We start from the raw sequence: 13,606 nt of genomic DNA, 5'->3' as shown, positions 1-13,606 counted from the left end.
TGGTGAGCCTCATTATGAGTCTAATCTGGTCTCCCTCAACATGGTGAGCCTCATTATGAGTCTAATCTGGTCTCCTTCAACATGGTGAGCCTCATTATGAGTCTAATCTGGTCTCCTTCAACACGGTGAGCCTCATTATGAGTCTGATCTGGTCTCCATCAACATGGTCAGCCTCAATATGAATCTGGTCTCCTTCAACATGGTGAGCCTCATTAATTGTCTGATGAAAAAGAAAACCCACACACTGATCAGTATCAATCAGCCTTTTGTTTTCTTTCTAGTTATTAACTAATGATTAACACACACAAGTTCTCAGATGTGTGAGTGCTTTACCTATTTCTAACAGTATCATTTCAAATGGAGAAAACATCTCAGCAAAATGGAAACAATGTGGGAGGATTAGCAAATCCTGTTTCACTATCGAAATTACAAACCCCATGCACAAGTGCATTGGACACGCCTATGAAGCCAATACTAATCCCATCATGTCTGCATTGGACACGTCTATGAAGCCAATACTAATCCCATCATGTCTGCATTGGACACGTCTATGAAGCCAATACTAATCCCATCATGTCTGCATTGGATACGTCTATGAAGCCAATACTAATCCCATCATGTCTGCATTGGACACGCCTATGAAGCCAATACTAATCCCATCATGTCTGCATTGGACACGCCTATGAAGCCAATACTAATCCCATCATGTCTGCATTGGACATGCCTATAGGCCGGCAGGTAGCCTAGTGGTTAGAGCATTGGGCCAGAAACCAAAAGGTTGGTGGATCAAATCCTGAGCTGACAAGGTAAAAATCTGTCGTTCTGCCTCTGAACAAGGCAGTTAACCCACTGTTCCCAGGTAGGCCATCATTGTAAATAAGAATTTGTTCTCAACTGTCTTGCCTAGTTAAATAAAGCTTAAAATAATGTTTAAATGTAGCAGAATTAAATACCCACAACATTCATTCTGTGGGAACTAGATTGACTCAGTTCACAGACTGTCAGCCAGACAGTGATTGTGCATCAATATCATCAGACTAAATTAGAGAAACAACCAAATAAAACAGACAAACAGGGAATGTTCACTGACCCAAAAAGACACTATAGTTGATTGTGTGAATCCACTTTATTTCCTATCATAAAGAACAGCTGTGGAAATGGGCCGTGGATTTAGACGTCCATCTGACTCCACAACAAGACATGACTGAATAGTTCAATAGTGTCTAATCCAAATAATCAGCACAATGTCAGGTGTTAGTGCAGGGCTGGAACAGAAACCTGCACACCCAGTAGCTAGATCTCTAGCAGCAAGGTTGGCCATGCATTTTCTAGGTCTCTGCATCGTTGCTTTAACAGTATTGGTGTAGTCATACAACTTATTCTAACAGTAAACCAATAGCATATTCAGAGCATTTAGAAAGTATTCAGACCCCTTGACTTTTCACACATTTTGTTACGTTACAGCCTTATTCTAAAATGGATTAAATAATATTGTTTTCCTCATTAATCTACCCCATAATGACAAAGAGAAAAACAGAAATACCTTATTTACATAAGTATGCAGACCCATTGCTATGAGACTCGAAACTGCTTTCAGGTGCATCCTGTTTCCATTGATCATCCTTGAGATGTTTCTACAACTTGATTGGAGTCCACCTGCGGTAAATTCAATTCATTGGACATGATTTGGGCACACACCTGTCTATATAAGGTCCCACAGTTGACAGTGCATGTCAGAACAAAAACCAAGCCATGAGGTCGAAGGAATTGTCCGTAGAGCTCCGAGACAGGATCTGGGGAAGGGTACCAAAAAATGGCTGAAGTATTGAAGGTCCACAAGAACACAGTGGCCTCCATCATTATTAAATGGAAGACATTTGGAACCACCAAGACTCTTCAAACAGAGCAATCGGGGGAGAAGGGCCTTGTTCAAGGATGTGACCAAGAACCCGCTGTTCACTATGACAGAGCTCCAGAGTTCCTCTGTGGAGATGGGAGAACCTTCCAGAAGGACAACCATCTATACAGCACTCCACAAATCAGGCCTTTATGGTAGAGTGGCCAGACAGAAGCCACTTCTCAATAAAAGTCACATGACGGCCCACTTGGAGTTCACCAAAAGGCCTCTCAGACCATGAGAAACAAGATTCTCTGTTCTGATGAAACCAAGATTGAACTCTTGGCCTGAATGCCAAGTGTCACGTCTGGAGGAAACCAGGCACCATCCCTACGGTGAAGCATGGCAGCATCATGCAGTGGGGAAGTTTTTCAGTGGCAGGGACTGGCAGACTAGTCAAGATTGAGGGAAAGATGAACGGAGCAAAGAACAAAACAATTTCCACAGATGAGGCTAATATCCATATCATGTTGAAATCAATAGAACAGGGGACAAACGTTTAGGGTTCTACATTGTGACATCATTAAAATACTCCTTCTACAATGTTAAAACATTCTACATTGTGACATTAATTCATTGATATCATGAAACAACTCCTTTATGTATTTTCTGATGTTTGATCAGAGATCTTTTATCAGAGTATCTCTTGTCACATTGATCACAGCTATGAGGTTTCTCTCCTGTGTGTGTTCTCTGGTGTATAGTCAGATGGCTAGAAGTAACAAAACTCTTCTCACATTGATTACAGCTATAAGATTTCTCTCCTGTGTGTGTTCTCTGGTGTGATAACTGGCTGCTTAAGTGAGTAAAACTCTTTCCACATTGAGTACAGCTATAAGATTTCTCTCCTGTGTGTGTTCTCTGGTGTACAATCAGATGGCTAGATGTAGTAAAACTCTTCCCACATTGATCACAGCTATAAGGTTTCTCTCCTGTGTGTGTTCTCTGGTGTGATACCAGGTTGCTTGACTGAGTAAAACTCTTCCCACATTGATCACAGCTATAAGATTTATCTCCTGTGTGTTTTCTATGGTGTGATAACAGGTTGCTTGAATGAGTAAAACTCTTCCCACATTGAGTACAGCTATATGGTTTCTCTCCTGTATGTGTTCTCTGGTGTATAGTCAGATAGCTAGATGTAGTAAAACTCTTCCCACATTGATCACAGCTATAAGGTTTTTCTCCTGTGTGAATCATCATGTGTACTTTTAGTGATTTTGATCTTAAGTAACTCTTCCCACAATCAAAACAGTGGTGAGATTTCTCTCCTGTGTGTACTCGCTGGTGTATTTTAAGTTCCGATGAAGATTTGCAGTAAGATTTCTTCCATGTGGGTCTCTGCTGCTGTTTCTTGAGGTGTTCTGATCTGGAGAGACTCTTCTCTGCCTTGTCAGCTTCATGATGTTGTTGAGACTCCCCAGAGGATCCACGATAGTCACGTCTCTCTCCTGTGTGAATAACAAAGTTATAAACAGATGGTTAAAGGCCCACAACAGCAAAGATCCACTGTTTATTTGAGGTGAAAGGTGATGCCAAGAGTGTACCCATGAAGTTGTAAACAATTGACTGTTAAATTATTTGGCAATTAAGACAGTCAAGTTAGCAACAATCATATTTTGTCTTGTTTTCACATTAGCGGTAGCTAGAGATAAGTTATTAAAGTTGGTGAAATCCTAAGCATTGTGATTTTTGCTATCCAATACAGGCCCCTTTCTGTGTTTGCTAAAATTTTGGGGGCGAGGGCGATGCACTCACAATTTGATTGCAGAAACACCTCCCTGCTAATGAGGAAACCACTAGTTATGGATGTAGTATATCTGGTAATGAGTAAACCACTAGTTATGGATGTAGTATATCTGGTAATGAGGAAACCACTAGTTATGGATGTAGTATATCTGGTAATGAGGAAACCACTAGTTATAGATGTAGTATATCTGGTAATGAGGAAACCAGTAGTTATGGATGTAGTATATCTGGTAACAAAGAAACCACTAGTTATGGATGTAGTATATCTGGTAATGAGGAAACCAGTAGTTATGGATGTAGTATATCTGGTAATGAGTAAACCACTAGTTATGGATGTAGTATATCTGGTAACAAAGAAACCACTAGTTATGGATGTAGTATATCTGGTAATGAGGAAACCACTAGTTATGGATGTAGTATATCTGGTAATGAGGAAACCACTAGTTATGGATGTAGTATATCTGGTAATGAAGAAACCACTAGTTATGGATGTAGTATATCTGGTAATGAGGAAACCACTAGTTATGGATGTAGTATATCTGGTAATGAGGAAACCACTAGTTATGGATGTAGTATATCTGGTAATGAGGAAACCACTAGTTATGGATGTAGTATATCTGGTAATGAGGAAACCACTAGTTATGGATGTAGTATATCTGGTAATGAGGAAACCACTAGTTATGGATGTAGTTTATCTGGTAATGAGGAAACCACTAGTTATGGATGTAGTATATCTGGTAATGAGGAAACCACTAGTTATGGATGTAGTATATCTGGTAATGAGGAAACCGCTAGTTATGGATGTAGTATATCTGCTAATGAGGGAAACCACTAGTTATGGATGTAGTATATCTGGTAATGAGGAAACCACTAGTTATGGATGTAGTATATCTGGTAATGAGGAAACCACTAGTTATGGATGTAGTTTATCTGGTAATGAGGAAACCACTAGTTATGGATGTAGTATATCTGGTAATGAGGAAACCACTAGTTATGGATGTAGTATATCTGGTAATGAGGAAACCGCTAGTTATGGATGTAGTATATCTGCTAATGAGGAAACCACTAGTTATGGATGTAGTATATCTGCTAATGAGGAAACCACTAGTTATGGATGTAGTATATCTGGTAATGAGGAAACCACTAGTTATGGATGTAGTATATCTGGTAATGAGGAAACCACTAGTTATGGATGTAGTATATCTCGTAATGAGGAAACCGCTAGTTATGGATGTAGTATATCTGGTAATGAGGACACCACTAGTTATGGATGTAGTATATCTGGTAATGAGGAAACCACTAGTTATGGATGTAGTATATCTGGTAATGAGGAAACCACTAGTTATGGATGTAGTATATCTGGTAATGAGGAAACCACTAGTTATGGATGTAGTATATCTGGTAATGAGGAAACCACTAGTTATGGATGTAGTATATCTGGTAATGAGGAAACCACTAGTTATGGATGTAGTTTATCTGGTAATGAGGAAACCACTAGTTATGGATGTAGTATATCTGGTAATGAGGAAACCACTAGTTATGGATGTAGTATATCTGGTAATGAGGAAACCGCTAGTTATGGATGTAGTATATCTGCTAATGAGGAAACCACTAGTTATGGATGTAGTATATCTGGTAATGAGGAAACCACTAGTTATGGATGTAGTATATCTGGTAATGAGGAAACCACTAGTTATGGATGTAGTTTATCTGGTAATGAGGAAACCACTAGTTATGGATGTAGTATATCTGGTAATGAGGAAACCACTAGTTATGGATGTAGTATATCTGGTAATGAGGAAACCGCTAGTTATGGATGTAGTATATCTGCTAATGAGGAAACCGCTAGTTATGGATGTAGTATATCTGCTAATGAGGAAACCACTAGTTATGGATGTAGTATATCTGGTAATGAGGAAACCACTAGTTATGGATGTAGTATATCTGGTAATGAGGAAACCACTAGTTATGGATGTAGTATATCTCGTAATGAGGAAACCGCTAGTTATGGATGTAGTATATCTGGTAATGAGGACACCACTAGTTATGGATGTAGTATATCTGGTAATGAGGAAACCACTAGTTATGGATGTAGTATATCTGGTAATGAGGAAACCACTAGTTATGGATGTAGTATATCTGCATGGAGCAAAAATGGTGAGCAAAGATTTTAGCTTTTCACAATGTATTCTGAATATTACAGCGCAAGATCAGGAGTGCTACTCAAGGAAACTCACATTAAGTTCTGTGTCTATTCACTAATTCACCACCGTGGGGGAAAACTCAGGGGAGTTCTCATAGGCTGACAGTAAAAATAGCCTCCATTTACAGGTTGCATATGAGTGCATTTCACATTACTTTTGGATTATAATTGTAAGGCTCGTTTGAACCTCCTGCTTAATATGTTTGTGTTATTGTCGCAAATCAACTGCTTTATTCTTTAAAAAACACTTCAACCAGTAAAATGCTCTTTGGCTAGCTTTAACATCAGCCTGACAATGAGGGTTTGTACACTAAGTGTTTAACAAATTGGCCCATAACTTCACCTAACAATAACATAGACCTACTGTAGGACCCATAACTTTATCTAACAACAACATAGACCTAGGACTATAAATAATGTAATATTTCAGGTGAAACAAGGAAACTAAAATGTCTTTGTCATGACAATTCATAACCTGATCACCAGATCATTTTGTGAATAATCCCACTAGGCTACTCTGTAATGAGTTGTCATTCTAAATGTCCTGAATAAAGGAAAATAGCTCTGTGTGTTGTACAATAGCCTATCCACCAAGGAACAGTTCTCTACACATTATGAGCTAAGTATCTCTGTGTCCAAACAGACTAACGAGACCCTACTGTAAATCAAGCAGACAATAACACATTATAAACATCAATTTGTTAGGGATGTTGGATCCAACGTGGAGCACGGCATAACTGTCTTTACCAGAGTAATGAATGAAGAAGCACTTGGTTGTTGTTGCATGTCGTGATGTTTGTCATGTGACTGTCATTCGAAAATCCATTTCCTGGATCAGCTGATGATAGTTGAACATGTGACTGTAACTAAACAGCTACAGTATTAAGTATTATGTGTAATTATTGAAGAACCACATTAATGACAGTATCCATTTGGGTGTTGTCAATAAAGTTAAGGTGACTCTCGGTTTGAACCATTGGATTTAGCAAACTCTGAAATGATTTAGGATTTCTGTGCCCATGAAAACTGTTTTCCCAGCGTAACATAAGGAGACACTAAATGTTACGTAGTTAGAGAGCATTTCAGAGATCTGAATACAAAAAACTGTCCTAACAGGACAATAACCTAAACCACAAGGCCAAATCTACACTGGAGGAGCTTACCAAGATGACATTGCATGTTCCTGAGTGGCCTAGTTACAGTTTGGACTTAAATCGTCTTGGAAGTCAATGCAAGATGAGAAAATGGCTTTCTAGCAATGATCAACAACCAACTTGACAGAACAGGAAGGATTTTAAAAAGAATAATGAATATTCACATGAATATCAGTCTCCTATTGGATGACATCACGACTTCCCATCAAGCCAACTCCTTGAAGGACTTACTATGACATCATTCACTCCTTCTAGTTTGCAGTTGTTAAAAAAAAACACTATTTTGCTCAAAACATTTATTTGTTTCCTTTTAGTGTGTTTATACTTTACTGTATTTATATCACCTTTCAACAGGAAAGGACGTCATGAACAATTCCGACAGTACAAAAACATATTCAAGTGTAGAATGCCCTTTTAAAAATCACACATTAGTTCAACAACTGCAGAGTTTGTGTCCCTGTTTTATAAGATAGTACTCACTGTATTTACTGGTGTTAATCAGATCAATGTCCCTGTTTTATAAGATAGTACTCACTGTATTTACTGGTGTTAATCAGATCAATGTCCCTGTTTTATAAGATAGTACTCACTGTATTTACTGGTGTTAATCAGATCAATGTCCCTGTTTTATTAGATAGTACTCACTGTATTTACTGGTGTTAATCAGATCAATGTCCCTGTTTTATAAGATAGTACTCACTGTATTTACTGGTGTTAATCAGTTCTCCAGACTTCTCTTCTTCGTCCTCCTCTAATGTGACAGTAATCTCCCCCTCTTCATCCTTCATTCCAAAAAGGTCTTCATTTTCTTTCACTTCCTCCTCTTCTTTCACAATAACATCCTCCTCTTTCATTCTGAACGAGTCTTCCTCTTCTTTCTCTGTAACGTCTTTCTCTTCTTCTTTCACTGTAACAGCCTCACCCTCTACTTGTTGTTTTACTGTGACATCCTCCTCTTCCTTCTCCTCTTTCACGACAATGTTCAGCCCCAGAGCTTCTTTCTCCGTCCAACAGACCTCTTCTTTAGCAGGAGGAGAGTAGCTTAGTGAGCGCATGGTCGGGGATGTTAGCTAGCTAGGCTAGTGCTAACTTAACCAGCCAGCTAGTTGACTTACAACGTAAATATGAAATTAAATGGGGTAGCTAGTTGTTTCCACATAAGTATGTTTAAATCACAGTTACAATTAAACCAGGAAAGTGTCTAAAGAACTTGAATGTTCAGACTTTGTCGGCTAGCGAGCTACCGAGGTGGCTGCAGTTGTTGAAGAAGCGTTCCGTCCACTAGATTATACGTCACACTAGAAACATCGCCTGAAAGACACATATCGCCATCTGCTGTCTGGAGGGAGGAAACGCAGTTGAGGAGGGAAAACTATTTTTCTTCTTCATTGAATTATAATATTATAAAGCAGTTTAGGGAAACGTTTTTTTCCTCTCCATTAAATATTAATATTATATCAACACGTATAAAGAGCAACAAGTGTTGTTTGATTAGTTCATTTTTTTATGAGAATTTAAAACAAACTCTACATCTACTCCACATCTGTATTCCTGACTCAGTCAAAAAACAAGATATCAAAATAAGCACCTAGTTACTAATACCCTTGATAAAGATGAGCAAAAATGTATAAAATAAATCAACTTTAACCACTACCAGGATATTTTAGCCCAAAACCTGGTTACCTCTCTGCTTGGAGGCTGAAACTTGTCTATAAGTGGATCTTCCAGCAAGACACATCAACATCCACAAAGAAATGGTTAATTGGGTACAAAAATCAAATTTTTAATGGCCAACTCAGTCTTCGGACTTGAACTCCATTGAAAACCTGTGGTTTGAATTGAACAGGGCAGTCCATAAGACAGACTAAATCAAACAAGGACCTGGAGAGATTCTGTATGGAGGAATGGTGTAAGATACCACCCAATGTGTTCTCTAATCTCATAAAACATTTCAGTGTCATTATCCTCCCAAGGGGATGGTGCTGGAGTATTGAAAACATGGGAGGCAATAATTCAGACCCCTACCTTTTGAGAATTACATGTTAAACTAAATCTCTTTCGCTGAGCAATTGTATTAGTATAAAATAATATAATTTCTTTCTTTTTTACATACAATATAGCTCAGTATTTTAATTCTTTATTTAATAGAGTCATTTATCTCATCTTTATCAAGGGTGTCAACAATTTTGTCCCCCACTGACCTCCATACTGCTCCTACATGGTGTAACAATACATCATGTAGATGTATATAATGACCAGACTAGGTCTATACTGCTCCTACATGGTGTAACAATACATCATGTAGATGTATATAATGAACAGACTAGGTCTATACTGCTGCTACATGGTGTAACAATACATCATGTAGATGTATATAATGAACAGACTAGGTCTATACTGCTCCTACATGGTGTAACAATACATCATGTAGATGTATATAATGAACAGACTAGGTCTATACTGCTCCTACATGGTGTAACAATACATCATGTAGATGTATATAATGAACAGACTAGGTCTATACTGCTCCTACATGGTGTAACAATACATCATGTAGATGTATATAATGAACAGACTAGGTCTATACTGCTGCTACATGGTGTAACAATACATCATGTAGATGTATATAATGAACAGACTAGGTCTATACTGCTGCTACATGGTGTAACAATACATCATGTAGATGTATATAATGAACAGACTAGGTCTATACTGCTCGAACGTGGTGTAACAATACATCATGTAGATGTATATAATGAACAGACTAGGTTCTATCCTATTCCACTGTATCTTAGTCTATGTATTACTCATCTCATATGTATATACTGTATTCTATACTATCTACTGTATCTTAGTCTATGTATTACTCATCTCATATGTATATACTGTATTCTATACTATCTACTGTATCTGTCTATGTATTACTCATCTCATATGTATATACTGTATTCTATACTATCTACTGTATCTGTCTATGTATTACTCATCTCATATGTATATACTGTATTCTATACTATCTACTGTATCTTAGTCTATGTATTACTCATCTCATATGTATATACTGTATTCTATACTATCTACTGTATCTGTCTATGTATTACTCATCTCATATGTATATACTGTATTCTATACTATCTACTGTATCTGTCTATGTATTACTCATCTCATATGTATATACTGTATTCTATACTATTCTACTGTATCTGTCTATGTATTACTCATCTCATATGTATATACTGTATTCTATTCTACTGTATCTGTCTATGTATTACTCATCTCATATGTATATACTGTATTCTACACTATTCTACTGTATCTGGCATTACTCATCTCATATGTATATACTGTATCCTATTCTACTGTATCTTAGTCTATGTATTACTCATCTCATATGTATATACTGTATTCTATACTATTCTACTGTATCTGTCTATGTATTACTCATCTCATATGTATATACTGTATTCTACACTATTCTACTGTATCTGTCTATGTATTACTCATCTCATATGTATATACTGTATTCTATACTATACTACTGTATCTGTCTATGTATTACTCATCTCATATGTATATACTGTATTCTATACTATTCTACTGTATCTGTCTATGTATTACTCATCTCATATGTATATACTGTATTCTATACTATTCTACTGTATCTGTCTATGTATTACTCATCTCATATGTATATACTGTATTCTATCCTATTCTACTGTATCTTAGTCGATGTAATACTCATCTCATATGTATATACTGTATTCTACTGTATCTTAGTCTATGTATTACTCATCTCATATGTATATACTGTATTCTATACTATTCTACTGTATCTGTCTATGTATTACTCATCTCATATGTATATACTGTATTCTACACTATTCTACTGTATCTTAGTCTATGTATTACTCATCTCATATGTATATACTGTATTCTATCCTATTCTACTGTATCTGTCTATGTATTACTCATCTCATATGTATATACTGTATTCTATACTATTCTACTGTATCTGTCTATGTATTACTCATCTCATATGTATATACTGTATTCTATCCTATTCTACTGTATCTTAGTCTATGTATTACTCATCTCATATGTATATACTGTATTCTATACTATTCTACTGTATCTGTCTATGTATTACTCATCTCATATGTATATACTGTATTCTATACTATTCTACTGTATCTGTCTATGTATTACTCATCTCATATGTATATACTGTATTCTATACTATTCTACTGTATCTGTCTATGTATTACTCATCTCATATGTATATACTGTATTCTATCCTATTCCACTGTATCTTAGTCTATGTATTACTCATCTCATATGTATATACTGTATTCTATCCTATTCTACTGTATCTGTCTATGTATTACTCATCTCATATGTATATACTGTATTCTATCCTATTCTACTGTATCTGTCTATGTATTACTCATCTCATATGTATATACTGTATTCTATCCTATTCTACTGTATCTGTCTATGTATTACTCATCTCATATGTATATACTGTATTCTATCCTATTCTACTGTATCTTAGTCTATGTATTACTCATCTCACATGTATATACTGTATTCTATCCTATTCTACTGTATCTTAGTCTATGTATTACTCATCTCATATGTATATACTGTATTCTATACTATTCTACTGTATCTGTCTATGTATTACTCATCTCATATGTATATACTGTATTCTATTCTACTGTATCTGTCTATGTATTACTCATCTCATATGTATATACTGTATTCTATACTATTCTACTGTATCTGTCTATGTATTACTCATCTCATATGTATATACTGTATTCTATCCTATTCTACTGTATCTTAGTCTATGCATTACTCATCTCATATGTATATACTGTATTCTATACTATTCTACTGTATCTGTCTATGTATTACTCATCTCACATGTATATACTGTATTCTATTCTACTGTATCTGTCTATGTATTACTCATCTCATATGTATATACTGTATTCTATCCTATTCTACTGTATCTTAGTCTATGTATTACTCATCTCATATGTATATACTGTATTCTATACTATTCTACTGTATCTGTCTATGTATTACTCATCTCATATGTATATACTGTATTCTATTCTACTGTATCTGTCTATGTAATACTCATCTCATATGTATATACTGTATTCTATACTATTCTACTGTATCTGTCTATGTATTACTCATCTCATATGTATATACTGTATTCTATCCTATTCTACTGTATCTTAGTCTATGCATTACTCATCTCATATGTATATACTGTATTCTATCCTATTCTACTGTATCTTAGTCTATGTATTACTCATCTCATATGTATATACTGTATCTATCCATTCTACTGTATCTGTCTATGTATTACTCATCTCATATGTATATACTGTATTCTATACTATTCTACTGTATCTGTCTATGTATTACTCATCTCATATGTATATACTGTATTCTATTCTACTGTATCTGTCTATGTATTACTCATCTCATATGTATATACTGTATTCTATCCTATTCTACTGTATCTGTCTATGTATTACTCATCTCATATGTATATACTGTATTCTATACTATTCTACTGTATCTGTCTATGTATTACTCATCTCATATGTATATACTGTATTCTATACTATTCTACTGTATCTGTCTATGTATTACTCATCTCATATGTATATACTGTATTCTATACTATTCTACTGTATCTGTCTATGTATTACTCATCTCATATGTATATACTGTATTCTATTCTATTCTACTGTATCTGTCTATGTATGACTCATCTCATATGATATACTGTAGTCTACACTATTCTACTGTATCTGTCTATGTATTACTCATCTCATATGTATATACTGTACTCTATTCTACTGTATCTGTCTATGTATTACTCATCTCATATGTATATACTGTATTCTATTCTACTGTATCTTAGTCTATGTATTACTCATCTCATATGTATATACTGTATTCTATTCTATTCTACTGTATCGTTAACTCATCTCATATGTATATACTGTATTCTATCCTATTCTACTGTATCTGTCTATGTATTACTAATCTCATATGTATATACTGTATTCTATTCTACTGTATCTGTCTATGTATTACTCATCTCATATGATATACTGTATTCTATACTACTGTATCTGTCTATGTATTACTCATCTCATATGTATCACTGTATCTGCTATGCTATTCTACTGTATCTGTCTATGTCACGTAACTCATCCTCATATGTATAGACTGTATTCTATTCTACTGGTATATGGTCTCTGTATTACTCATCTCAGATGTATATACTGTATTCTATTCACTGTATCTGTCTATGTATACTCCTCTCAGAATGTAATATACTGGATTCTATCCTATTCTACTGTCTCTGTCTATGGATTACTCATCTCATATGTAATATACTGTATTCTATACTATTTCCTACTGTATCTCTGTCTGTATTACTCTAATCTCATATGATATACTGTATTCTATTCTACTGTATACTTAGTCTAGGTATTACTCATCCATATGTATATACTGTTTCTATTCTATTCTACTGTATCGTATTACCATCTCATATATATACTGTATTCTATC

The 13,606-nt window shown here is 35.5% G+C and overlaps 1 protein-coding gene across 1 annotated transcript in view; it reads right to left on the bottom strand.

The window, feature by feature from the left end:
- Positions 1–2,575: 2,575 nt before the first annotated feature.
- Positions 2,576–13,606, bottom strand: part of LOC115186419 (gastrula zinc finger protein XlCGF71.1-like) — a gene marked incomplete at its 3' end in the record, with an annotated part of 41,945 nt that continues 30,914 nt past the window's right edge. Inside the window, exon 2 of the mRNA XM_029746054.1 lies at positions 2,576–3,302. Within this exon, the coding sequence (XP_029601914.1) occupies positions 2,576–3,302 (727 nt within the window). The remainder of the gene's footprint in view (positions 3,303–13,606) is intronic.

The sequence above is a fragment of the Salmo trutta genome, unplaced genomic scaffold (assembly GCF_901001165.1).
Source record: "Salmo trutta unplaced genomic scaffold, fSalTru1.1, whole genome shotgun sequence".
NCBI lineage: Eukaryota > Metazoa > Chordata > Actinopteri > Salmoniformes > Salmonidae > Salmo > Salmo trutta.
The sequence above is the reverse complement of the archived record's forward strand: the minus strand, read 5'-3'. Positions and strand labels throughout refer to the sequence as shown.